A 27,758-nucleotide genomic window follows, 5' to 3' on the forward strand; every position below is an offset into this window, starting at 1 on the left:
TTCATTAACCCATCCACCCTGGTAAAATCTCATACAGCCCTAAGACCAGCATGTGGGAAACCTCCATTGTCCTGGGATGTGAGTGTATCCAGCAGTCTCGTGATAGTAAAAAGGGTTCAATAGCAAAACCCAGAACTCAGAGGGCTTCTTGGTAGTGGAGGTAGCAGACCACTTCTTAGGTAGGGTAGAATGCTGTGTGTTTGGAGCAGGAAGCAGACAGTGCTAGTGGACCAAAATCAGGCCTAGAAGAGTTATCTGAATTGAACTCTCAAAAGCGAAAAGTGAGAAAATTGGCAACAGAATTGCCCTGGTTGAGAAAACAGAACATGCAAATACCCAGGGCTGTGCCTCTGTGACTGCTGTGCAGGCAAGATCTGAGAGCACAGCAGCTTCACAGGAAGCAGAAAGAGAACTGAAGCCCAAAACCCAGCAGCGCCCCCTTGAGGTGCTTCGTGGTACTCTCCAGGCCTGTTGGAGGTCTGCTCAAAGGGCAACTGGAATGCCTATCTGGTGATAGGATCGAGCTATTGTCTCACAAGCCAAAGCATAGGAAGCTCTGCTATTTGAGTAAAAGCTGGCTCTTGCCTGCTATACCTTTTCCCTGAGATGTAGATTCCCTTTCCAGCCACACATCTAGGTTGGAGAGGTTACCAGACCCACCTATCTTCAGTTGCTGTTCCTGAAAAAGCAAAGTATGCTTTGTGGACACAGGGAATTTTCAATTCCTGACGTTGTCTACTAAACACTGTGCACATTACAGACTAGCCTTTAACTTTCTACGAAAAACAAGATGAACTTGAAGCTCCCTTAAGCGCCTCTTGCCATCACCTCCCAACTGCAGATTTTAGGTGTGGACCATCACATGGGTTTATGTGGTGCTGGGGCTCAAACCCAGGGGCTTCATGAATGCTATGAAAGGGCTGTTTTTAGGTCCCATCACTTCACTCCTATTAGCAACCACTGTGAGGTGCAAGGCCTCAGAGTCATGTACTGTCACCGGAAGTCAGCAAATAGTATCAAATCACAAGTTTATTCTGCAGCATAGGTGCCTGTATGAGGAAACATGGGTTTGTATCGGGGGCCAAGTACAGTAAGCAGTTAGCTCCAGAGATGTAAAAGGTTTTCTTTGCTTCTGAGCAGTGGTTTGGGCTGAGAACTACCTCTCCAGGGTTCCCTGTGGGAGGTTACTGTAAGTACTTCAGAATGCCTGTTCACTGGACTACTGCACCCTGGCAGGAGGCAACTTCATAATCCCTTTCCATCTTCACTCACTTTAACAGCCTAGGAGCTGGGGGTTCTAACACCCTAGTTTTTAACCTGTGGGTCACAAACCCTTTGAGGGTCAAACAACCCTTTCATAGGGGTCACCTAAGACCATCAGAAAGCAAATGTTTACATGACTTAGCAGCAAAATTGGTTTTGAAGTAGCAACAAAAATAATTTTATGGTTGGGGTCACATAAGGGTTGAAGCATTAGGGAGGTTAAGAAATACCATACTTACTATCCCTCTCAACATACATGAAAGTCCTCACATGCTAGTCCACAGCCTGAAACTGCAGATGTCCTCCTGTTCCTGAAGAACTCTGTTCCTTCAGACTATCCAACTAGCACAGTGGTTAGGCCTGGCTATCTATCATATCAAAGATTACTAACCATTTTTCATTGTTTTCTTGAGGCAGTCTCATGTAGTTTACCTTAACCTTGAACTCCTAATCTACCTACCATCTTTTGAGACTGTTGAGATTACAGTCAAGTACCAGTACACCCGGTTTTTCTGTTCTGGGTATGAAACCCAGGGCCTTGTATATGCTACACAGGTGTTCTACAACTGTCAATATCACCCAGCCTTTGAGCATGCTATGCTGGTATGAGATACTAACCTGAAGCTGGGTGTTGGTGGCACATGCCTTTAATCCCAGCACTCAGGAGGCAGCAGCAGGCAGATCTCTATGCATTTAAGCCCACCCAGGTCTACTAGAGCTAGTTACAGGACAGCTAGGGCTGTTACAGAGAACCTGTCTCAAAAGAAAAAAAAAAGACTACACAATACTTAATATAGAAGTATGATGAGCAACAACCCATAATTTCAGCACGTGGGAAGACACCAAATCACTGCACGTTTGATCCCCAGCACCAAATGGTGTAAGGAAAATGCCCATCTCAAGCTCTTCTCTGACCCTAACACCACCTACCAAGGATTTGAGATCAATAATGGGACTAACCAAAGTTGCACAGAAACATAGGCTCTGGAAAAGTAAATAAGCTGTAACTAAGAAGAAAAGCTGAAACTCTGCAGGCCCCTCCCCATGGTTATAGACTACCAGGCAAGTTCCCCACCAAATTAAGTCATACAGGGAGATTCCAGGTTGCAGCTTTCATGGAGTCATTAACCAGCTGGGGCGGACTGTACTTGAGTTATCCCTAATCCTGAGTAACCCCCAACCTCTACCTGTAAGAAATTATTTGGCTCACCAACTTGGACTTTGGTCTGCGCTGGATTTTGTTAAATCAATTTCACACAGCCTAGCTGAATCAAAATCCAACCTTCAAGTTGTCCTGTCTTTAGCCTGAGTCCTTGTCCAAAGCTGGCGAGCCAATTCTCCCGTACAATGGACCGGTCATTGTTTAATCAACCTTTAGCCTTTTAGCCTTCTAGATAGTGGGTCAGAAACTTACCTTGAGTGAGATGCTTGTTTTCTAGAGCAGGTACAATGTTGAAAATTACCTAATCATAGATCTATTTCTTGTTTTCTTGACTCAGGGTCACGTGTAGCCTAGGCTGGCTTAGAATCCAATGAAAATAGGTAACAGAGTAATAAACAAATGTAATTTCCCCAACTAAAAAGGAATTTTAAAAGGACAAACAGGTAGGAATGGTGGCTCCTGCCTACAATCTGCGTCATCTTACCCAAAGGCTGTTTCAGCCTAGCCTGGGATAGAGTTGAGACAGTGTAAAACAGAAAAGGGAAGTACTGAAAGCTGCTCCTAAGCACTAAACCAATTTCCTAATATTTTTCAAAAAGGAAAAACTCAGCCGGGCGGTGGTGGCGCATGCCTTTAATCCCAGCACTTGGGGAGGCAGAGGCAGGTGGATCTCTGTGAGTTCGAGACCAGCCTGGTCTACAAGAGCTAGTTCCAGGACAGGCTCAAAACCACAGAGAAACCCTGTCTCGAAAAAAAAAAAAGAAAAAAGAAAAAGGAAAAACTCAATTGACCACATGTAAAGTATAAAAATAAATGTTAACTACAGAGCTAAAGAAATGGCTCAGAGGGTAAAAGCACTGGTCCCATAGTCCTGAAACTTACATGGAGAGCTCGAAGATCAGTATTTTCCCTCACTGCTAGGGATAAGCCACTGAACCTTGGAAAATACTCATTGTGTTCTGACCATACTGACAATTTTTACTCCAGACAGCTTTTGCTTAGCTGCCCAAATGCTGTGTGATACTAAGCTGTTTGGGAACACAGGAGTAACTGAATGAGCGGTCATGGCTATTTGAACACATTCACTAGCCACCACCTCCTCTCTGAGCTACTGGATGAACTTTCCTCATGTAAGAGGCCTTTAACACAACACTGGCAGTCCTCACTTCTCTAATCCAGCCAATCAACTCCAACGTAGCAACGTAGCAACACCTTTTGCCAGGTGTAAATGATTTGACCGCATCTCAGAAGGGACCTTGAGTTGAATGTGACACTAGAGACATTCTTCTGCTTCCATTTTCTCCTTACACCCGTCTTGTGAGCCTTTCTGCAACATGCTTCTACCCTTTAATGGAGGCAATCCTAGTGAATGTTTTGAAAGCTAGGGCCAAGTCAACTCTAGGCAGTATTGAAAGCTTTGGAGAATGGAGTGTTTCATGTCCACATTGTCAACACCTCTTGCACTGGCAAGACTGTTGAGGAGGCACACTTATTACCAACTCAAGTTCAGTGCTTGGGACTCATCTAACTAATCTGGGAACCTCCACACTTGCAACCTGGCAGGCATGAGCCCACAAACAGAAATAAAGAGCCTAGAGAGGTTTGGCTTGGTTTTTCAGAGCACTTTTTGAAAAGGAACAGTGTTTTGATTCCAAGCATTGCCAGCAACACATGGTTAAAGAGGGTTTTTGTATACTTTTTGACCACTGGTAAACTCAACCAGCTTACTAGCTGGCACTCGGGTGTGGCACAGAGGAAATGAGGATACTATAGATTCCTTGCTATCCAAAGGCAGAATCCTCTAACCAATACCCTTGAGACTCAGGTAAGATTGCCAGGCTTCCTCCACCATATATGGTTTCTAGGTTGGAAAACTGGTTATGTCTAACATACACCATTCTGAACACTCAAGAGGCACTGCCAAGGATTTGGGTTCCTACATCTATACCTCTTTGGCTCATGTGTTGTGCTTAATAGCTGTACTTCCTTGCCCTCCCTAAAAAAAACTTTGCACTACCTGGACAATTATCTCACACTGAATGAAAACAGTCATTCTGAACTTAATATTTACAATGTTGAGACTCCACCAAAAAAAGTTGACATACCCACCCCTCAAAAGAGGCAAGAGATAGCTCAACTTTAAGGCACTTTAGTTCTGGGGGTCCAACACCTTCTGGGTGCTTCAGACACAAGGCATGCAAGCAGTACACTTATATACATGGAGACAGAACACATGAACTTGCTTACTTTCCCCCCAATAGTATGCAGCATTATGTAAGGACAAGTGACAGCCTATATACAGCTTCCTCGTGTATACTGAACTGTTTATAGCCACTGCCTACACAATGCACACACTTTTCAACTTAGGACTGTGAGCACCCAACTGTCAATCCCTACCCAGCCTAGAACTATGTAAAAACAAGATGGCCTTAAACTCATGGCGATTTTTCTGCTTCATTCTCCTAAATGCTGATAACCCCACCAAACTAACACCCCTATTTTTCAAATCTTTTCTGGAAGATAGTAAGGGTTTACAAATCCTTTTCCAACACCCAGTTTTACTGCCTTTTGCTGAGTAGATAAGCTGTGCCAGTCATTGTGAAAAAGTCTTTATTTTAAGAAAAAAATTTAGTTAACAAAAAAATTTAACAAGTTTCACTTAGCAAAATACACCCAAAAGGAAATCACAGTACAAAGAAAGCTTTAAGTCAAGGCCTCACCAATTCCTACAGTATTAGTATTGTGTCTCAATTCTCAAAACTAACTTTTAAAAAGCTTAAACTTAACCTAAAGATTTAAATGAAAATATAAACTAGAATGAACATGAGAAATGCTTCTCTTTGCATTAGGGATCTAGCACCTTTGAGTTCGCCAGAAAAGTACATGTCCCCCAGTGTGTTCACTGTGGTGTGCTTGAAGATCCACTCAACATACTTAAAACTACTTAACTCAGATAACATCACTCTTAAGTATACTACCAAAAATGTTAATTGAGAAAAGCGGAAGAAAATAGTTTTAGTTTACTCAATATTACATGCTAGAAGAAAAGTTTGCATGAGAAACACTGAAGAGGTAATTTTTTAATCCAGATTTTCACAAACTCATGGTGCAAAGTGGGTCCCCCAGCTTCCTCTAGAGTTATAAAACTGCTCGACTGCTTATTGGCTGCCTGTGAAATTTTTGATTGAAATAACTCAAACGCTTCTACAACACTAATCATATCCACCCATGCTGTTTTGACCGCTGTAGCCGGCCCCGTAACAGCCACTCACTGACTGGCTCTCCAGGCCACTATAAGTGGCCTGGGCAGCTGACACTCCCATGCCCTGCATCACCTGGCTGCTATAAGCCCCATTGCTAGCCCCTGTTGTTGAATTCAGGAAGAGTTCTATGTATCTGTGCTGCATGTTGGCCCTGTCCTTCGACATAGCTGCCACTGCTTCTTCATGGGTGGCAAACTCAACATCAGCTTCTCCCGTCACTCTTCCATCAGGACCAATCTCAATATGAACTCTTACAGGGTTGAGTGGAGAGAAGAAGTTGTAAATGTCGTTCTCCGTTGCTTTGTAGGGCAGCCCTCTCATGTGGACGCAGTGGCCGGTGGTGCTCTGCACTGTGAACTCGCTGTCTCCGTATCTGTGGTCATACATTCCTGAGAGACAGTAGCTGAGGTCTCTCCCAAACAGGTCAGTGGTGAAGCCATAGCCATCACTGAGGCCACTGTATTCTTCATAGCCCCCATAGCCTGCACTATAGGCACCAGACCTCATCCTATCCAAGCCTGCCTGTTTTACAATGCCAATGTACCTCCGGGCTGTGCCAGGCCGGTCATAGGGTCCAGGCCTCTGCACGGACATGAACTTCAGAGGTGGATCCGAGTATGACCTAACTTCCTCCTGACTGCTCTTGAACACCTCGATATACCTGTGCCCTATTCTCTCCTTGTGCTTCCCTAGAGCTTTCTCAGCTAACTCTTGTGAGGCAAACTGAACGAAGGCCTCCCCTGTAATCTTGCCCTCCGGGTCCACAGGTAATGTGATCCCGTTTGGCACGATTTCCAACCCTGAGAAGAACTGAACAATTTCTTCCTTTGTGCATCCAAACGGGAGTCCCCGGAGCCTCACAAAGCCATCATTGGCACTGTCGGCGCTGTTTGGACCACTGTGCTTCAACACCCAATCCATCTCGGTTCTGTGTGACTTGAACACCTCAATATATCGGTGTCCCATGCTTTCCCTGTCTTTTTTCAGAGCCAATTTTACATCATCTTCTGACTCAAGTTCAACAAAAGCCTCACCACTCTGCCTGCCTTCTCTAGTATAAATGAAATGAACACCTGCGACCCCATCATGAATTGTGCAGTCGGAGAGGAAGTTTTGTACGTCCTCAATTGAGCAGGACCAGGGTAGGCCACGGAGTTTGACCACATAGCCTTCACCTCCCTCAGGGCCCAGCATCATGGACACTTGACAGGGTTGATGTCACACAAGCTTGGGCAATTTTTGGTAGCTGAAAGAAAAAAAAAAACCTACTTTATATGACTGTCATTTAAAATGCATAGTAAGGTTCATTAAATATTGTTTTTTCCAATTCAGACAGAAGGATAAGTAAAAGAAAACAAACCATAATGAATAGTTAACAGCTATGGCAGTATACACCTTTAATCCCAATACTGAGAGAGTTAGTTTTCTGAGTTCCGGATCAATCTGGTTTCCATGACTGAGACTCACATTCAAAAAGAAAGCTGGACCAGGAGTCTAATTCTTGGCCAGATTGGGCTGAAGACTAAGTTCCATCTTTTAAAAAATAAAACTCCAAAGGTGGCCTGTTTGATCCATATGGTAGGCAAAACAAAACATATAGCCCCGACACAGGCGTCCCTCTTACGTGCTATCACAATTATAAAGATAAAGCAAGTAAGCAAAAAACCAAGGTGGGTTATAGCACTGTAACCAAGGCCTTGCCTAGTATATATATGCAGTTTAACTCAACATCAAAACAAAGACCCATCACCACAAAGGTTGAGACCCTAACCAATGTAAATGAGTTCTGTTTCTGTTTTTCAAAACAGAACTTTTCTGTGTATCCCTGGCTGTGCTGGAACTCACTCTGAAGACCATGCTTGGCCTCAAATCCAACTACCTCTGCCTGAAGAGCCGAGAATAAAGGTGTGTACCACCATCACAACTGTAAATGCGTTTTGTTTTTTTTTTAAGAGCATGGACAAATATAGCAGGTAGAAACCAATAGATCAGGTTCTGGTCATCCTCAACTATTACCACGTTACATGCCCACATGAGAATGTCTCAAAAATAAAATGAGGGGATAGCAACATGGGAGTATTCCTTGTCAAACCTGATTACCAATAGCCCCCACCCTTCATCAGTGGAGAGACTTGACTTCTGACTTCTACATGCACTCACGTAACACTTGGAATAAATTAATTAACAAATGAATAAAAGAGCCAGGCCCAGGGTGATGGCGCATACTTTTAATCCCAGAACCTAGGAAACAAGAGGCAAGTAGATATAGCCAATCCCAGGCCAGCCAGGCTACATCATCATAGTTTGTCTCAAAATATTAAGAGATTAGATTAAAAAAGAGAAAGGGGGGGGGAGAGGGAGGGAGGGAAAGGGAGGGAGAGGGAGGAAAAAAATAATAGCCAGACAAAGCAAGCTAGTACACACCTGTAACCAAATTTAAAGTGAAGACAAGGAAAGATCAAGTTCACGATAAGCTCTGGCTACCTAGTTATCACCTCATCTAGACTACAAATATGTCTCATACATATTCAAGTACAGGAGAAAGGAGGAAAAAACACCATTGACCTGTTTTGTCATTAACTTTAAAATACTGCCCAAAATTCCACTTACCTGTGTCTATACCAGATTGGAATGCCATTCTGTCAACAGTTAAGTGGTTGGTACTAACGGCACTGCTACTTAACATTGGGAAAACTTATTGACTACTGTTGACTAAAAATTGATTAGACAGAAAATGGCATAAAGACAAGGAGAATAGCCTGTATATCTCTCATATGTTTATATAAACATGCAAGTTAAATTAAAAGTTGCAGGCACATGCTAGGTATCACATCGTAAGCCTCACCTAAAATCCCTGTAATGTAGCTATGATCAAGTTCTAGCAGACTTTACTTGTATACTAGGAATCAGGGTACATGTGTATATGTTGGAGTAACCGTAATTCCACTGTAATTCCATTTTCAAAGCTAGGACAGATATTGTTCCTGTTTTTTCAGGAACCAACACCTGATTATACCTTTATGCGAAAATGTGGTGTTTCCAGATTTAAGTTCATCCACCCTACCGGAGTGGACTAGTTTCTCATGGATTTCAGACATTTTAACGAGTCCATTTATTTTCTTCTTTTTCTCAGTCCATTTATTTTCAAAAGCGGACCTGAGTCCTGTATATTTGACTGCAACCCTAAACGCTACCCACTAGAGGGCAGGAGCACTCCTCAAGCCACCTTCCTTAATCTATCAAGTCAGTCTCTGTAGTAAAGCTGCCCTTAAGGTTTTTTTATTAGGCCTCAAATACTAACTACCTGCATAGGTGGAAATAGAGGAACAATCTTGAAAGAACCAGGACATAAAGACCCCCAAATTGGAGGTTAGTACACTCAGTGAGAGATGGCATGGTTTATGAAACTCACAATGAGATAAACTCAAAATGAGAGTCCAATGCCTGTAATCCCAGAATATGGAAAGCAATGGAATGATAAGTTCCAAGGCCAGCACTATTTGTACTACACAAGGCTGGAGGGGGGAAGGGGGGGAGGGAGGAGGAGAGGAGACAGAAGGAGAAAGCGGGTATGGACAACCACATCTACAAAACTACTAGCTGACTGACTGGCTGCCAGACAACTTCAAACTCTACTGTAAGGATCAGGAAACCAACTAAAGCAAAACCACAAAATTTCTAAGAACTTATAAACAAGGAATTATCTATACCTATAGCAGTTCTGCCTGCGGTCCAACCTAGATAAGTCTTTCACATTCACTGAGCACCCCCTCCTTGCACTTAATGTGAAATAGTACTAACCCATTATCAGAAAGCTGACCTTCTCTGATCAACTTTCTCTAATACTTGATTTCCCTTTTACTGTAAAATCTCAAGGCCCCTCTATTGTCTCCTTTGCTTCCAGTGATTAAAATAGCCATGTTCTTTCTAGCCGAAGCATCTGTCCAAGAAAAAAAAAATGCCTTCTTCATCTGCCATCTTCACAGAATTTAAACATTCCTTCCTGGAAATCCTCTTGAGGATTTATCCACGGTCACATGTGGCCAGGCTCACTGATCTTTGACTGTAGACTAAAAAATCTACAGCTCTTAAGTTTGAATTGCCACACACAACCCTCCAATGAACATCCAACTCTTGTTTCTACAAAAACTCTAGAAACTAATCTCTATAAAGATATCCTCAGATACAACCAGATGTCTCGAGGACCCAACTCATTCTCACACATGACTCCAGCCCTCCTGAATTCTACTCTTTTTTGGAGACAGGTTTTCTAGGGCTTTACATCTAGCTCAGGCTAACCTTCTCACCTCTAGTTGATTATAGTATGTTCACCATGCCTAGCCCTATTCAAGTATGCAGTTGATCTTATAAAATGTTTACATTTGGAGCTGGAGAGATGACTCGGTGGTTAAAAGCACTAGCAGCTCTTCTAGGACCTGGATTCAAGTCTTAGCACCTACAACTGTCTATTCTGTTCCTTGGTATCTGACACCCTCACACAGACATGAAAACAAACATCAATGCACACTAAACTAAATTAAAATGTTTACATTCAATAAACCCACCAAAAACTGAAACTACCTTAAGCAAAATATACACTTAATATGTACATCCTAGTGGTATGCACACCTCTAATCTCAACCATTGGGAGGTAGAGACAGGTGGGTCTGTGAGTTAAAGGCCAGTCTGGTCTATAGAACTAGTTCCAGAATAGACAGGGCTAAAATCTCTGTCTCAAACTAACACCCTACCCAAAATTCAGTCTCTACTAGGCTTTTTTAATATGATCAGAACATTTCCATTAGCTACAACTGGGCAGTCATAACACATAGCCTTCTTATAATGAAGAACTAAAACAGTACCTTTTTACATCTTTAAGCTAAAGACTCCTGAATCAAATCATGGTGAGCTTGAAATACCAGTCCAAAGGTTTCCCATAGCACTATAACTCAGACCAAAGTATTTCCTTTTTGGGGGTACTGGAGACTGAACCAGGACCTTGCACATGACAGGCAACTTCTCCATTACTGAACTATACATATCTCCAAGCTCTTAAACCTTTCAATTTAACGTCTACGGTGCCTGGTCCTTTTGCCTCACTACTTCCCGGTAGCTAAAATTACAGCCCTGAAACCACCAAGGCCTGGTTCTTCAATTTCCCATATTCCTAGTTGCTAAGAACCCATTCCCTACTAACCTAACACAATCTTTATCTTCCTCTAAGCACAAGTCCAACCCAATCATGTCAATGCCACTTCTAAGCCCTATTTCCCGATGGTTATTAGAACAAAGATTGTGAATAGAATCTTCAGGTTCTACAGACATTCATAATGACTTTCTTACCTAGCTTGTATCATTTCCTTTTCTTCTCCTTGGTGCCTATAAATTCCCCGCTCTGTTCCTTGGACAATTTGACACATATAGTAATTAATACTCCCTCCAAATATCCTCTGCCTAACCTTGTCTAGCTAAATCCTGATAATCCTCCAAGGTCTAAGCTACAATACTGCTCCAAAACCTTTTCCTGTTCTCCACAACCTGATTTGTATCTATCCTATCTTTCCTAACACCCTTTACTGTGGTTCAAAAGATATCTTCAAAGCCACATGGCAACCCCTTAAGACAGGCTGTTTTTGTTGTCCAGTGTCCTCATCCTTAGCAGACTGGGCACAACCACAGCAAGGCAAAGATTACCAAGGGATTAGATGGCCACTTGGGGTCAACACCTTCCTTCAAACAGTAGAGCAGCTTAGTCAAAATTGAAGACATGCAGAAAGCAAGAACAAAAGCACAGAAGAATTACTTTAGATGCAGATAAATTTGTAAGAGTTTAGGCAACAGGGCAAGAAATTCTTTCCTGAAACAAGTGTCTACACCTCCTTTTCTTTTAGTCAGAACTTTTGTTCTTCAGTTTTTTCCCCAAGACAAGGCTTCTCTGTATAGCCCTGACTGTCCTAGAACTGCCTCCGTAAACCAGGCTGGCCTCAAAATTCAAGAGATCCACCTGCCTCTGCCTCCCAATTGCTGGACTTAAAAGCAATAAAACTCAGACAGTTAAAACCAACAATTTTGGTCTCCTTTGCTTATTATGATGTACATTGACTTATCTTTAATAGCTTACCTTAAAGAACCACCACAGGTGCCTTCTGTAGTAAACTTATGGAAGGTACAAGTTTTCCTTTAAAAACAAAACAAAACAAACACAAAACCCAAGATTGGTCTCATGGCCTCAGAATCCACACATTATCATTACAGAGGGAAACTCCTGGAGCTGGGCTCAGAGAAAGCTAATCTTTGCAAGCCCCAGGACCAACAGGCTTCCATGTTGTTTCATTTTTTTCATCAGCAAACAACCTATTTGCTTGGCTGAGAGCTAGTAATAAATTATCTGCAGAGAGTAAGTGTAGGGGGAAAAAATCTAAATTAAAGAGGACAGAAAGCTATCTAAGGTGGCACTTTCTGACAAACTTCAGTGCCAGCAACCCTTTCACAGAGGGAAGGCTATTAGATTCTGACAGTTGAGAATTTCGTCTGAGGGGGGAGTCTGAAACATTCAAGGCCCTCCCGCATATTTTTTCTTTTGTAAATTTACATAAATTTGGTTTGATTTCATCGATTTTTCGTGGTGGAGAATATAGACATGTGCTTTTCACTAACTGCCACAAGTATCCATTTGTCAAAGTTGTCCCCAAACGAAGAAAACATGAGCTGAATCCTATGAATTCGCATAGTGGGAGGAGAAATGGTCTGGGTTTAAGAGCACTGGTTGTTCTTTTCAGGTCCTGGGTTCAATTACCAGCAATCACATGGTGGCTCAAACATGTGGTAGGACCTGATGCCCTCTTCTGGCATAAAGTCAGACACACAGGCGGAGCACTCATTCATAAAGTAATTTTTTTACAAAAATTATCTGATTAATTAAGCTACATTTTCCATTTTGGAAAGGTTCGTCTTTCCTGCCCTCTTAAACTACAGGTAATTTCCCTCGCCTTGTCTCAGTTCCTGTGATTACATAAGGGTAACTGTTAGAAACCTGATTCAAAGTAGTAGTTTCCAATACTCTAGTAACCAGGTTTTCATTTAAAAAATCATCCATATTCCTGCCCATCTTCCACTATTTTACTCCAGTCTTCTACTTTCGCAGTGGTATATAAAACCTGAGGCGTTTCTGGAGAGGTAGGGCAAGCAGCTGGCAGCCAGACCTGTATTAACCCACTGTGCGAGACCTGAGAATGTCAACTGTGGAGATATGCCCAGGAAAGAGCAGATGGAAAGCTGGATCTCATGAAAAGTAATGCTCGTACACCCGGAGACTCAGATTTAATTGTAGGACACGCTACTGGAACAATTTGCACCACTGCAGATAACTAGCACCTAATACTGTAGCCAGCCAAGACTTACCATTCGCTCTTGAGAACTAGTGAAAATGAACTCCTAAATTTAAGAAATGCAGGCTGAAACTCTGCTTTTCTAACACGCTACCCACTCGGTGATACTGGTTAGACTGGATTTTCACTGCCTTCAGGTAGATCCAGGGAAGATAAAGGAGGTGCGCCCTTTGAATCCTGGACTAGTTGAATTTATCGGCCGAACAAACAGGGCGGTTCAAGCACCACCCACCTAGTTCTTTTGTTCAGGGCCCGCTTGGTGGGAGCAAAACTACACCCTCCTCCTTTACGCATTTTGAGTTCCAGGAAGTCGCCGGAGTTTTCTCTGGGAGCCCGCCCTCGCCCTCCATTTTGTAAATGAGTTTTAACCTCCGGAACGCCGGGAGCGCGTCCTGGCAGGTTCTTACTCAGAAAGTTCTACTCTTAAAACCACGAAAGCCGCGGCTAAAAGCACCACGCTCCTGCCTTTTCTGCTCTAGAACTTACCACGGAGGAAGGCAGAAGTGACTTGTACTTTCAATAAGCAACGCGGCTTACGAACCCCAACTCCACCCGACGCTTTAAAAACGCAGAGAGGTCCGGGGAAAGTCCAGGTGCATCTTCTTTTTGTTCTCAACCTGAAATGGAAGTTCAAATGACCAGGGGCAAGCGCTTTCTGCCAGAGCGGAGCCCCTAGAGACGCGCGTTTTGGCGGGAAGCAGAGCCGAGGGCAAGGTGACGCTGCTTCGCGGCCTGCACCGGCAGTCGACCGCGCCGTGCTCAGAGCGCCGGCCGGGCAGGAAGGTCCGCCCCGGGGCCTGCGCGGGCTCGGGCGGGAGCTTCCGGGAGGGGGCGGGGCGGGGGGGATGGGAGGCTCCTGAGCCTCCCGGGGTGGGGTGAGGTGGGGGAGGGGAAGAAGGCTGGAGTAGGAACTCGCGCAGGCCGAAGAGAGTGGAAGGGATCGAAGCGGGAAAACTTTCAGGTGGCCAGGTCGAGTTCGCGACCGGTAACCTGAAGGCTCTGGCGCCGAACGAGGCTCACCACGCCGAGGACGGGCGTTCAGGTCCGGAGTCCGGGAAGCAGAAACCGCGTGATCTACAGCAGCGGTCGGACTCGGGTCACGGGGTGCAGAGAAGGAAGTGCCCTGCCGGCCCGCCAATATGTCACCAATGGGAAAAGCGTGCCTGCAGGTGTGGCCCGCGAACCGTGCGATTGGCCAGCGCCGGAAATGGGGGAAGGAGGGAAAGGAAAGGGGAAGACTTCTCGCCAGTTCTCGGTAAAGCAGCGAAGTAGCCACCTGGGCAAGGTCCAAATTACCCGCTGTGGGGGGAGGGGGAGAACGACAGCACTGAAGCGGAAAAGTCTGTCAAGTAAAACCGAATCACCTCGAACTGGATACTACAGAATGGAAACCTGCCGACACGCAATACTTTGTTTTCTTCATTTGACCATGAACTCAAGATATTTCCCATGCCGAAGCATAACTTTAAAAAACACTCCTTCTCTGGCAGTCAGTGGTGGCGCACACCTTTAATACCAGCAATCGGAAAAAGTGCCCTAACCCCGAATGGCTGACACCTCATGTTTGATTCCCCAGTAACTACAAGATGTTTGTCTCCTCAACCTGTTAAAAGCACAAAGTTTTAAAAATCAATTCCTAAAACCCTTATCCAACAGGCAATCCCAAAGTGTTATTTTAAATTCAAAGCAGTGACTGGATATTTCAAGGACTATATTTACCCGCTCCCCAACAGGGGGTTTCTCTACAACAGCCCTGACTGTATCACACTGGCCTCGAACTCTCCTGCCTCTGCCTAGAGTGCCTTTAGAATTAAACCAGTGGGCTACCACCACTCACGGGCCTTATATTTTTGAGGGCCCAGTGAGATGAGGAAAGGCCTTCCAAGTCTGACACCTGAGTTCTATCCACAGGACCTACACAGCGAAAGGACTTGAACTTGTCCTGACCTTGTAGAGGCAAATACGCCAATCATACACACGCAATAAATACTTTAAAAATGTTACTAAGGTTATTTCTCGTAAAAAAAAAAATGGAGAAACTTACAGAATAGAATGTCCCAAGATAAAAAGAAACATGAAACAAGTAGGGGTATTATTAACTGAAGCAGGTGATGGCTGCAAATTAAATTCTTAGGCTTTTTTTGGTTAGACTGATTGCTTGAATTAACTTTATAGAAGGAAATTTTACAGAAATAACCACCGTTCGGGACTAAAAGAACAAGATACAGTAAGAAATAACCAAGGTTTTAGTAACAGCTCTAACAAAGTAGGACTTAACCACCCTAAGACTTAAAAGGGTAGCAAAGTATGAATGGGGTGTATTTGATTTTGGGTGCAGGGCTGGTGACTAATTTCCAACTCAATATGGTGCTTACCCTCAGTAACTTCTGATTTGCTGAGCTTTTTGTCAATCCTCCTATCCCATCCTCTTGAATGCTTAGTTTGTGCTCCACCATAGCTGGTTTTAGGGAATGCTGTGCATTAAAACCAGGACTAAGCACGTTAAGCACCAAAACAACTCAGCTATTTTCCCCACCTCTAATTTTTTTTTTTTTTGATTTTTTCGAGACAGGGTTTCTCTGTAGCTTTTTTTGGTTCCTGTCCTAGAACTAGCTCTTCTAGACCAGGCTGGCCCCGAACTCACAGAGATACGCCTGCCTCTGCCTCCCGAGTGCTGAGATTAAAGGAGTGCGCCACCACCGCCCGGCTCCACCTCTAAATTTTAAATCTTGATACAAATGAACACTGAGCACAATTTCTTTTTGTATGTATCTATGGATATTCCAAAATAAGGGTTGGGGTCATAGACAACGGCACTGCATATACCCTTTTACTCCAACATTTAGGAAGCTGAGGAAAGGATTTTTATGAAAACTATGTCATATAAACAGGGTTTCTTTGTAGTTAATGGCTACAAGTCACCATTCTGGGTTTCTTTGGTGTGGGGATGGAACCTAGGACTTGGGGCTTTTTAGGCCTCCTCTATACAATTCTCATATTTGAGTATTTATTTATAAGCAAGGGTTTGGTAGCATCAAGCTGAGCATCAAGCCTGTCTCAGCGACACAGAAGTCTAAGTTTGGGAACTACATGAGACTATATGGCATTTGTATCCTAAAGCCAACAGGGAGTCAATTATTTCCATGAAGATGGTACAATTTTACTTGTTTTTCTTTTGGGACATGGTCTGTAGCACAGAATTGTTCTAAAACTCCTATTTCTTCTACCACCACCTCCATAGGGGTACATATCTATAATCCCAATTTTTCACAAGGCTTATTAATGCAGTAATGCAGGAGATGAATTCAAGACCACTCTGGACTTGAAACCAGCCAGAGCTACAAACACTGCCCTAAGTCCAAGAACAAAAAAGGAAGAAAGAAAACATGCTGGAGACAAGAGGTGGAGACAACAAGTAAAAAATTGTTATGAGGGCCAGAGAATGTAAAATGATTAAGTGATACATAATACATAAAATTCACTTAACTCAATCTTATTAATCAAGAAATACCGTACACAGGCAGTATAAACACAGATACTAGCCAGAACAGTGGCTCATACCTGTAATTTCAGCACTTGCTTAGTAGAATCAATCGGTTAAGGAGATCCAGGTCATACACCATTCAACTTGGAAATCAGCCTCGGCTACATGAAACTGTCTTAAGACTTTTTTGAAGTCAGGCTGTAGTTAGTGGTGCACATCTTTAATTGCAGCACTTGGAGACAGAGGCAGGCGGATCTGTGAGTTCATGGCCAGCCTGGTCTACAAGAGCTAGTTCCAAGACAGGCTCCAAAGCTACAGAGAAACTGTCTTGACAAAGAAAAACGGAGGGGGGGGGGGGGACGACTTTGAAAAGATGGTGTGGTGGCACATTTTTAACCCCAGCAGTTGGGAGGCCAGCTTGGTTTACAGATCAAGTTCCTGTTCAGCAGAACCCTGTCTGACCCAAAAACAAATATAAATGCTTGCAATGATGTCAAAAACTTTACAAAATGGAAAAAAATGGCATAGTTCTGCTTTCCTGGGATGACACTGGAGTTGAATAGGAATAAGAAGTGCATCAATAAATGTAAGCAGTAATAAATTAGCTTTTAGAGTCCTAAAAAGTGACATAAGGAGGCATGGGTCTTTAATCCCAGCATTCCGGAGCAGAGACAGGCAGATTTGAGTTAGAGGCCAGCCTGGCCTAGACTAAGTTCCAGAAGAGCCAGGAATTATAAAGAAACCCTGTTTCAAAAACCCAAAAAGAATAGAACTGAAAAGGATACTACTATGTAGAGCCCTCCTTGTCCTCAAACTTTCCAGGTAGTGAGGTAGTCTAACATCTTTGTTTTGCTTGAGAAGAGATCTCCCTTGAGTAGTCTAGGCTTGCCTAGAAGTTGTGGCAGCCCTAGCTCTTCCTCCCAGGAGCAACACCCTAACATAACAGAGCCATTAAATTTTTGGCTTTATTTTCCAGTGCTAAGGAATCACATCCAAAGCCCTGTATATGCCAGTTAAGTGCTTTCAATCACTGAAGAAAACCCTCAGTCCTAAATTATTTTTAGTTCAATTTTTTTTTTCCCCTGAGACAGGGTTTCTCTGTAGCTTTGGAGCCCATCCTAGAACTAGCTCTTGTGGACCAGGCTGGCCTCAAACCAGCTTGCCTCTGCCTCCCAAATGCCAGGCTCGGTTCAACTTTTTAATCCTTTCTTCATGTCATGAACTCACTTAAGAATTATTAAAAAAAATGTTAAGGTGCTAGGACAGATACCAACGATATATACTGCATGCCAAATCCAAAAATACATTCAACTACTAGTACTAAAATTAACCAAAGGACAAATCTGTACTAAGCCTAGAACAGTTATACTGGCCCTCAATCTTGTTATGTAGCTAATGCTTACCTGAAAGGGAAAAAACATCTTCTAACCTATCCCCAAATGACAGTACAGGCATGCACACCACAATTGGCCTATTTATTGTTATTCTTCTCATGTCTCAAGTATTAAGATAAGATAGCACCAGCGGTGGTGCTGCACACCTTTAATCCCAGAATTTAGGAGGCAGAGGCAGGCAGAGTTTGAGGCCAGCCTGGTCTACAAGAGGTAGTTTCAGGCCAGGCTGCAAAGCTACAGAGAAACCCTGTCTCGGGAAAAACAAAAGATAGCTAAGGTAAAAATGGAAAACAAAAGAAAATAAAATTATGAATTTTAGTTATGTTTATGAAAAGTATTGCTACTAGACTGTCATCAATTGAGTAGAAAATTCCATCATTTGAATTAGCGGGTACCTCTCGTAGTTAAGTGAGTATGTAATGTGTAAATTCTGCTCCAACTACAGCTAAATAGATGGTATACTCCCCAGATTACCAGCCCTGTTAACTTCCCTGAAAGAGAAACTTTCTAAAATGGTCAGTCTAAGCATGCTCACAATACCTATGGCATGAGCCCCAAGGTCTAAGAGACCTTCCACAGCACTTATGAAAGGATGGGTGGTTCCTAAGGCCACAGAAAGACAAACCAGGTTTCATGTACCTGGCTACAGGAGCCCAAATATGCTACTGCAAACTCAACCACAATCACTACTCTGGAGGGGAAAATGAAGAACAGAGCTGAGAAACATAAAAGTGCCTAAGAATGGCTTTACCACCCAGGGACAAATTACCACCTCAAATGTAGGCAGTTTCAGGGAATAAATGCCTTAAATATTTCAATGAACATTCCCTGAAACAAACACCATATTTTATCAAGGGGAAAATACAAAACACTAGCATTTACAGATGCGCCATTATGGGTTCAAAATTTCCTAGTATTAGCCGGGCGGTGGTGGCGCACGCCTTTAATCCCAGCACTTGGGAGGCAGAGGCAGGCGGATCTCTGTGAGTTCGAGACCAGCCTGGTCTACAAGAGCTAGTTCCAGGATAGGCTCCAAAACCACAGAGAAACCCTGTCTCGAAAAACAAAACAAAAAAATTCCTAGTATTTAAACATCATTTAGTTTTTTTTCTTTTTGGTTTTTCAAGTCGCGGTTTCCTCTGTGCCCGTAATTGATCTGTAGACCAGGCTGGCCTCAAACTCAGAGATCTACCTGTCTCTGCCTCCTGAGTGAGTGCTAGGATCAAAGACATGCGCCACCACCGCCTGGATAAATTTTTTTTTTGTTTTTTTTTTTTCGAGACAGGGTTTCTCTGTGGTTTTGGAGCCTGTCCTGGAACTAGCTCTTGTAGACCAGGCTGGTCTCGAACTCCAGAGATCCGCCTGCCTCTGCCTCCCAAGTGCTGGGATTAAAGGTGTGCGCCACCACCGCCTGGCCTGGATAAATTTTTCTAACGATTTAAAAAAATTACCAGGTGGTGGTAAGGGTAGCACTCGGGAGGCAAAAACAGAGGGACCTGTTGAATTCAAGGCCTGTTCATCTAGAGTTAGTTCCAGGACAGTCAGAGCTACACAGAAATACCCTGTCTTGGGAAACTAAAAAAAGAAAATTATTCCATGTGTAAGAGGTTTTATATGCACCACATACATTCCTACAGATAGGTGTTAGCCAGCTTATGTGTGCTGGAACTTGAACTAGAATCCTATGTAAGAATTTTACATAGGTCTTTAAAAAGCCCTTTTAAAGATTGTTAGTCTTGAGTATTTTACCTACAGGTTTGTTATAGGTACTGCATGTATTACTTGATATATGTAGGTCTGAAGAGGACATCTGATCCCCTTGAAAAAAGTGGTTGCATAACATCTCAGGGTTGTTGAGAATTCAACCTGGGTTCTGTGCAACAGCAACAAAAGCTCTTCAAGTGCACCATCTTTCCAGTCCCTGAATTTTTATCCTTAAGTCAGGCTCATCTGTACTTAGAGATAGGGGTCTAGGCAAATGACTCTTACCTCCACTTGAATTTTGAAATGAGTTAATACCTAAGACAGTAGTCTTCCTAAAACACTGGAACTTAGTTGGGCGGGGGTGGCACACGCCTTTAATCCCAGTACTTGGGAGGCAGAGGCAGATGGATTTCTATGAGTTCGAAGCCAGCAAAAGCTACTTCCAGGACAGGCTCCAAAGCTAGAGAAACCCTGTTGGGGGGGGGGGTGGCAATATGATGACAATGGAACTGACAGTGGTAAAGTTCTGGAAATCAGTTTTCTGACAACTTTTAGCAACATTACACCTAAATTGTTTTTAATATTGTGAACACCACAGAATCAAATCTGCTAAGCCAAAAAAAAAAAAAAAATCTTGAGCCGGGCGATGGTGGCGCACGCCTTTAATCCCAGCACTCGGGAGGCAGAGGCAGGCGGATCTCTGTGAGTTCGAGACCAGCCTGGTCTGCAGAGCTAGTTCCAGGACAGGCTCCAAAGCCACAGAGAAACTCTGTCTCGAAAAAACCAAAAAAAAAAAAAACAAACAACAACAAAAAAAAAAAACAACTTCCTTTCCGCATCTCATTTCTTGCCACCACTTGTGTCTTTTTTTCCCCTTCTGAGATAAATTTTCATTTGTTTGGTCTATGAGTTACACTGAATACACCTTCAGCTCAAAAGACGTCTAGCCACCAGAAGACAAACTTCTGCTAAGTCACCAGTATTTCAGTATTTCATCCATCTTCCCTGCCTTCAAACTCAGAAGATTCAATGGCCTCTGCCTTCCAAGTAGAAAAGGCCTAGACACACCTGGCTCTTTAAGACTGGCTCAAGAGAATCTCTTGAATCCTAGGCTGACCTCAAACTCCAGTCCATATCCTTCTCCATTGCCCACTTCCTATGTGTTTGATTCATAGACAAGCATGGGACCTAGAGATTTGTGTCTTCAGGCTTAAAATAACAAACCTCCTGCTGGGTGGTGGTAGCACACACCTTTAATCACTCTCTTGGGAGGCAGAGGCAGGGGGATCTCTTTGGGTCCAGCCTGCTCTACATAGCAAGTTTCAGGACAGCCAGGGTCACACAAAGAAACCCTGTCTTGAAAAACCAAAAGCAAACAAATCAAAAAAACCTTCTAGCCCAAGGCTATATACTCTATAATTAAAGTACACTTAATCAGCCCAAACTATGTTTCCATTTTCAAAATTTAGTTTTAAAAACTAATTTCAGTTAGGAAGGCAGACTCCAAAGTGTGTGTGTGGGGGAAGCAAGTTCAAAGCCAACAACCAACTGGGTGGTGGTGGCAGCGGACACCTTTAATCCCAGCACTCTAGAAACAGAGGCACGCTATCTCTGTGAGTTTTCGAGGCCAGCCTGGTCTAGAGAGAGTTCCAGGACAGGCGCCAAAGCTACACAGAGAAAACCTATCTTGAAAAACCAAGAAAGAAAGAACGAAAGACAAGACAGACAGAAACCATTACAACTAGAGACAAAGTACAAACTAAGATCCAATTCTTAAAATGTTTTATTGGTAATGCTATGCTGTTCCCTCACTCAGAACAACCTAATGACTCATTGAAACATCAAAAACATACGGGTACACATGCAACACCAGAAGGAATAGGAGGGAAGAGGAAAAGGTGCAAGTAGAAGAATCTAAGGAGCATGAAAAATATACACATTTGAAAATATAATGAGATGCCGGGTGGTGGTGGCACAACACCTTTAATCCCAGCACTTGGAAGGCAGAGAGGCAGGAGGATGTTTTTGAGTTCGAGGCCAGCCTGGTCTACAAGAGCGAGTTCAAGGGCAGGCTCTAAAACTACAGTGAAACCCTGTCTTGCAAACGCCCCCCCACCAATAAAAAACATAATGAAATCATGAATATACAAACACATGCTAACAATTTAAAAATGTAGGTCTTAAGCTGATGGTATGTCAAGAAATAACTAGACACAAGTCTACAGGGCTCCCACTAATGTAAGAATCTAAACACTAACACCAAGACTGTAATGAAAGCCAGGTGATCGCGGCACATGCCTTTAACACCAGTACTGTGGAATCAGAGGCAGGTGGATCACTGTGAGTTCGAGTCCAGCCTGGTCTACAGGAGCTAGTTTCAAAACAGCTCGGGTGACACAGACAAACTCTGTCAAAAAGGCTGTAATTATCTCACTACATTTTAATGGCAGCACCTGACAGGTAGGATTACTGGGCTACCCTACCCAGTCATGTATCTCTCAACCCTCACTCCCTAGCAGGGAGGCACACTCACACCCATGAAACACAGCTTTACAGAACATAGAACACTAACCACTAGAGAGTGCCTCTGTTAGGATCACAGTTCCAATAAAAGGTAACATGCAAAGGTTAACTACCAATTTATAGGAAAAACAAAGAGCTGAGATTAAAAAAGAAAAATCACTCTGGCTTGCAATGAACTTCTATCGGTGCCAGATTTGGAGTGAAAAGTAATTTGTGAGATTGCTAAGACACTGTCTATTTACCAAATGAAATAGTGTCTTGTTCAGCTTATCTCAAACTTGTCAGCTGGATAGTATTTGAAGCCGTATGTGGTAGCCTGCTCTCAATCTCGGCACTGAGAATCTGAAGCAGGAGTCCTCAGTTTGAAGTCAGCCTGGGATATAGAGCAATATTGCTCTTGTAAAAATTGAAAAGGAGTCTTGGCATTGTAGCACGACTAATAAAAACCCAGAGACAGAAATTGGGGTTCAACCTGAAGGTCAGAAAAGTAAAACAGAGCTACTGGCTCTTACCTCTACCTCAGTACGAAATGACGATCCTACCTCCAGGGATCTCAGACTGCGACTGTGTGAGAGCTGTCTCCTCCCGTTTTATATTCATGTTGAGGGCTGGGATTAAAGGCGTGCACCACTACCTTCCGGTTTCTGTGGCAAACTACTGTGGCTACTGGGATTAAAGGTGTGTTAGCCCTGCCTAGTCTGTAAGGATGCTCAGTGCAGCTGTTTTACTCTCTGAAATTCAAGTCAGCTTTATTCATTAAAATACAAATAAAATAGCAGTACAGGGCACGATGGCACACGCCTTTAATCCCAGCATTCAAGAGGCAGAAGCAGAGCCGGGCAGTGGTGGCGCACGCCTTTAATCCCAGAACTCGGGAGGCAGAGGCAGGCGGATCTCTGTGAGTTCGAGGCCAGCCTGGTCTACAAGAGCTAGTTCCAGGACAGGAACCAAAAAGCTACGGAGAAACCCTGTCTCGAAAAAATCCAAAAAAAAAAAAAAAAAAAAAAAAAAAAGAGGCAGAAGCAGGATGATGAGTTTGAGGCCAGTCTGGTCTACAGAGCCAACTACAGAAGAGCCCTGGCTTCAATGTAGACCATGTCTCAAAAACAAATGAAATTTCCAAGTGAAAAGGAGTACAGGATAAAAGCATCTGCTAAAAGCCTGATGACTTCAGTTCTACTCATCCCAGAATCCACCAGCAGCAAAGGAAATCAAAGCTGTTGTCCTCTGACCTTGGCATGTTCCTGGTAGCATATGCCCACACCCACTCACCCATGTGTGTGTTCTATACGTTAACATTTTACATTTTTATGGAAAATTAATTCTGTTCCTTACAATAAAAGGTCCCAGTTATAATCTCCAGCAACAAATCTTTGAATGTTAATTTTGCTGCAAAATAAAGTATGGTGGTCTTAAACTGAATTTAATTCTCCCTCTGCTAAGAACCCTCCATTAATACAAATGGTGGAGACAGGAACCCTTAGTAATAAAAGGCAGTTCCTGTCAGACCTTAAGTCCCAATACCAATTGTGTCTCTAATGAGTGATTTCTTCCAGTCTTAAGAACAAGATTATCAACCAGGCAGTGGTGGCACACGCCTTTAATCCCAGTACTCCGGAGGCAGAGTCAGGTGAATCTGTGTTCGAGGCCAGTTTGGTCTACAGGGGCTAGTTCTAGAACAAGCTCATAGCTGGGAGATAATGGAAGAGGCAGGCAGATTTCTGAGTTCGAGCCCAGTCTGGACTGCAGACTCTAAAGCTATGCAGAGAAACCTTCACAGCTCTCAAAAATACACAATCAGAAAGAGCTTTTTAAGCATTTCATGCTGTGCCTGCATTAGTGTGGCAAAATGCCACTGAACTCTCTTAAGTCTTTAGTCTCAGTAGCTTTAGCAACATAGCAGAGAAGTCTACTTACCCAGGACTTTCTTTTAAACCATTTCTATTTTAATCAATGGTGCTTGCTTTTTTTTTTTTTTTTTTTTTTTTTTGGTTTTTCGAGACAGGGTTTCTCTGTGGTTTTGGAGCCTGTCCTGGAACTAGCTCTTATAGACCAGGCTGGTCTCGATCCGCCTGCCTCTGCCTCCTGAGTGCTGGGATTAAAGGCGTGCGCCACCACCGCCCGGCTTGGTGCTACCTTTTTAATTTGTTTCTCTGTGTAAACCAGGCTATCCTCAGAACTCTGAGATTGGTATGCCTCTTTCTCCCAAGTGAGGCGTGCACCATCACCACCCAAACTTAGTCAAAAGTTTTACTGAAACTTTTGTTACCACCTTTCATCCCAGCAATCCACAGCACTCTGGAGGCAGAAGCAGATAGATTTGTTGGAGGCTCGCCTCAATTATACAGTGAGCTCCATGCCAGACAAACTAAATAGTGAGACCTTATCTCAAAAACATTTAGCATTTTTCTATTACTTTATTTTAGAGTCAAGGCACCCAAGCTTTTCCTATGTATCCCAGCCTTGTCTTGAACTTTGCCCCCAAACACACACATATAATAAAAGAATCTAGATAAAAACAAAAGTTAGTTAACTACAAAAACATACACAATAGGACAGGGGACGTGATTCAGTGGGTATGGGGTGCTTACCTACCATGCCCAGTACCTATTAATGGGGTGTGGCGTTCCTGTAATGCATTCAATCCAAAGCGTGGGGTGATCAGGAAAATCAAGGTCATCTTCATCTTCAGTGACTACAGAATGCTACCCAGGCCCAGCCTAGGATACATGAGACCACCCAACACCCAAAAAAGGCTTAAAAGCCCCCCCCCCCAAAAAATACTTTCTAGTTCTTCAGAGACGGTGGTGCTTGCCTATCTATAATCACAGCTTTGGGGAAACAGAAAAAAAGGCAGGAAGATCAAAAGTTCAAGACAGGCAGAACAAGAATATTGTTAAAAAGTAGTCAAGAGCGGGCCATGCTGGAACAACCTTTAATTCCAGCACGTGGGAGGCAGAGGCAGACAGATCTCAGAGTTCTACATCCTAGTCTACACAGTGAGTTAGTACAGCCAGGCTGTTATAGGAAAACCCAGAAGGGGGGGGGGATCTAAGCGAGAAGGCAGGCGATCTCTGAATTTGAGGCTAGCCTGTTCTGCATAGTTCCAAGACAGCCAGGAACAAAGATGTCATCTATTAAAAAAATACTCTACGTATACAAAATAATAAACTACAAATCTCTCAACGTTCACTAGAAATAAAGCTTCTACTTTAAAATGAAAAAATGTCAAAAATTAGCACTAAACACGTTACTTCACTGACCTATTTTATATCTACCGAATAATCTGAGATATTTTAGTAAGAACTCTTAAAACAACTACTAAAAAGTACTTCAAGATTGTTCAGTGGTTTAAAGATGCTTGTTCTCAGAAGGATGGGCCTGAGTCAATAATCTCTAGACACACAATATGGAAAAACTGGTCCCACTTTTCCCCTGACCTCTACTTGGCAGCACACACAAAAGAAACTTTCTTATAAAAAAGACTTCACTAAAGTAGTAACAATTCCAAGATATCTTGATTTGACCAATTAAGTAACTTATTTTAAAACTCTCTGGTATCGCCGGGCACGATAATGCGCGCCTTTAACCCCAACACTCAGCAGACAGGCTTTCTGAGTTCGGGCCCAGCCTGTACTACGTGAGTTCTTGGACAGCCAGTACTAAGATAAAACGTTTCGAAAAACCAAAATGAAAAGCAAACAACAACAAAAAAGAAACCCACCACACTTGATAGGGATTCGAGCTATTTACCTAAATAAAATCAAACACCACTTTGATATCTCTTCGAGCTGCCAAAAATGAGGACCTCAGTTCGATCCCTTGGGACCCATACTCTGGAAAACCGTCTCTCAAATTGTCCTCTTACCTCTAACACCCTCGCTCACGCACATAAGCAAATAGATCGAAAAAGCTCTCTCTGTTCTACGAGGTTCGAGCATTCAAAGCCACGCTGCCCGAGCTATGGAGCTGACTCCGCAGAGCCGCCAGGCGGCCTACCGCGCAGCTAACTCGCCTAACCACTCCGCAGCCCCCATCGCAAGCGACGGCTAGCAAGTAGTTGTAGCAGGTAAAGTAAAAAAAAAAAAAAAATTAAAAGAGGCCCATTCGTCTGTGCCCCGGCTGGCAGGGTCAGGAAAGGTCGCGGAGGGTGCCCCGACTGGGTGTCTTCGGGCACGTGGGGCTACCTCGCGGGTACGTGCGGGGCGGCTGGGACCAGCGTCCGGCCATCTCGGGAACGAGGGCCGGGCAGATTTCAATAGAACCGTAAAGCTCCACAAACACATCCAAAAGTACACAGAACTGGAGGCGACGGCCGACTAACCTCCCTAGGAGAAGATTCCAGCAACGCCACCTCCGAGGGTCCGGATCGACAGCCTGGCCGCCACGAGGAGGAAGGGGCCGGCGGCGCTACCGGGCTGGGCGTGGGCGGAGTCGTCCCTCCTCCCAGTCTTGTGAAACTCCGGGCGCCTCCAGCCACGTGAGCCGGCGCTTTCCTTTCTCAAGACCGCGACCAGCGCCCCGGCCTGCCCGGGGACCGCCAAGCGCGTCCCGCCCAGGGGGAGAAACGCTCCGCCCTGACCCCCAATCGCCCGCGTCCGCGGCGCCGCGTGCGAGCAGCGCCTGCGGGCACGGCTCTCGACGAAAGCCGCTCTTCCTCTCCCCCGTGCGCCTAGGAGGCGGCGCCAGGGGCGCTAGTCCTCAGTCCCCGCGACCAGAGCCCGACCGGGGTGACTCCAGACTTCCAATCCCGTCCCCCTACTCCCTCGGCCGGCCGCCAGCCTCAGCCAAGCGGCCGTACCCGTCGGGAATACCCCCAAGCCGGGCTGTCACACACTCTCAACTTCGGCCATCGCCCTGGACCCCAAACCTCGGCCACGCGGTCCCGGTCCCCGGGGCGGTCTTCGCACGGCCCCGGGCGTGCGGCTTCCACCGCGGACCTGTCTTTCCTGAAGCCGAGCCCCGCTCCCGCGGTCCACCGTCCCAAGGGCCCGGGCGCCAGCCCACCCGGTTGGCGGCCCTCACCTCGGGCTCCTCGTCTCCGCGCTCCCACTCACATCCGGAACCTCGCCGGCCCTCAGAGCACCTAGAGGAGGGTGGAACCCCGGGGACTTGGCAGTTGTAGCTGAGGCAGTTGAGGCTTGTTTACCGTCACCATGGAAACCCCCAGACGAGGGCTCGCGGCGAGGCCTCCACGGAGCGAGTCCGCCGCGCGGCAGGCCTGCTTCTCAACTCCCGCCTGCCGAGCGCCCGCAGCGCCCCCGGAAGCCCTCCTGATCCCCGGTCCGCTCCCCGCTCGACCCACGCCCCGAGCACCCGGAAACAGTAGCCCGGGGAGCCCACTTTCCCTTCCCACAGCCGGCGTGACCGCGGGCTGGCCTTCCCCCGAACCCCACCTTCAGGAAGACGAGGCGCAGTCCTCCTTCCACGACGAAGCCGGAAGGATACAAGACCGTGGCGGGGCGGAGCCTCAAGCAGCGGACATCCGGGCACCGGCCCGCCACGGCGCCATTCTGACGAGCCCAGATCCGAGCCCGGGATTGGCCAGCCAGGCGAGGGGCGGGGCCTAGGGTGTGG

The 27,758-nt window shown here is 44.7% G+C and overlaps 1 protein-coding gene across 4 annotated transcripts; it reads right to left on the bottom strand.

Moving 5' to 3' along the window:
• Positions 1 to 5,000: 5,000 nt before the first annotated feature.
• Hnrnpf (heterogeneous nuclear ribonucleoprotein F) lies at positions 5,001 to 27,636 on the bottom strand. Of its 4 annotated transcripts, none has more exons than XM_057779842.1 (4): positions 27,578 to 27,636; positions 13,563 to 13,693; positions 11,810 to 11,866; positions 5,001 to 6,934 (listed from the first exon to the last, which is right to left on the bottom strand). In XM_057779842.1, the coding sequence occupies exon 4, from the start codon at positions 6,883 to 6,885 to the stop codon at positions 5,638 to 5,640; it is 1,248 nt and encodes a 415-aa protein (XP_057635825.1). In that variant the 5' UTR covers positions 6,886 to 6,934; positions 11,810 to 11,866; positions 13,563 to 13,693; positions 27,578 to 27,636; the 3' UTR covers positions 5,001 to 5,637. The 4 variants fall into 4 exon arrangements, with proteins under 4 accessions (XP_057635825.1, XP_057635820.1, XP_057635843.1 ...); XM_057779837.1 differs by lacking the exon at positions 27,578 to 27,636 and adding an exon at positions 27,207 to 27,570; XM_057779860.1 differs by lacking the exon at positions 27,578 to 27,636 and adding an exon at positions 26,506 to 26,525.
• Positions 27,637 to 27,758: the final 122 nt, after the last annotated feature.

Source organism: Chionomys nivalis, chromosome 1, assembly GCF_950005125.1.
Source record: "Chionomys nivalis chromosome 1, mChiNiv1.1, whole genome shotgun sequence".
NCBI classification, from domain to species: Eukaryota; Metazoa; Chordata; class Mammalia; order Rodentia; family Cricetidae; genus Chionomys; species Chionomys nivalis.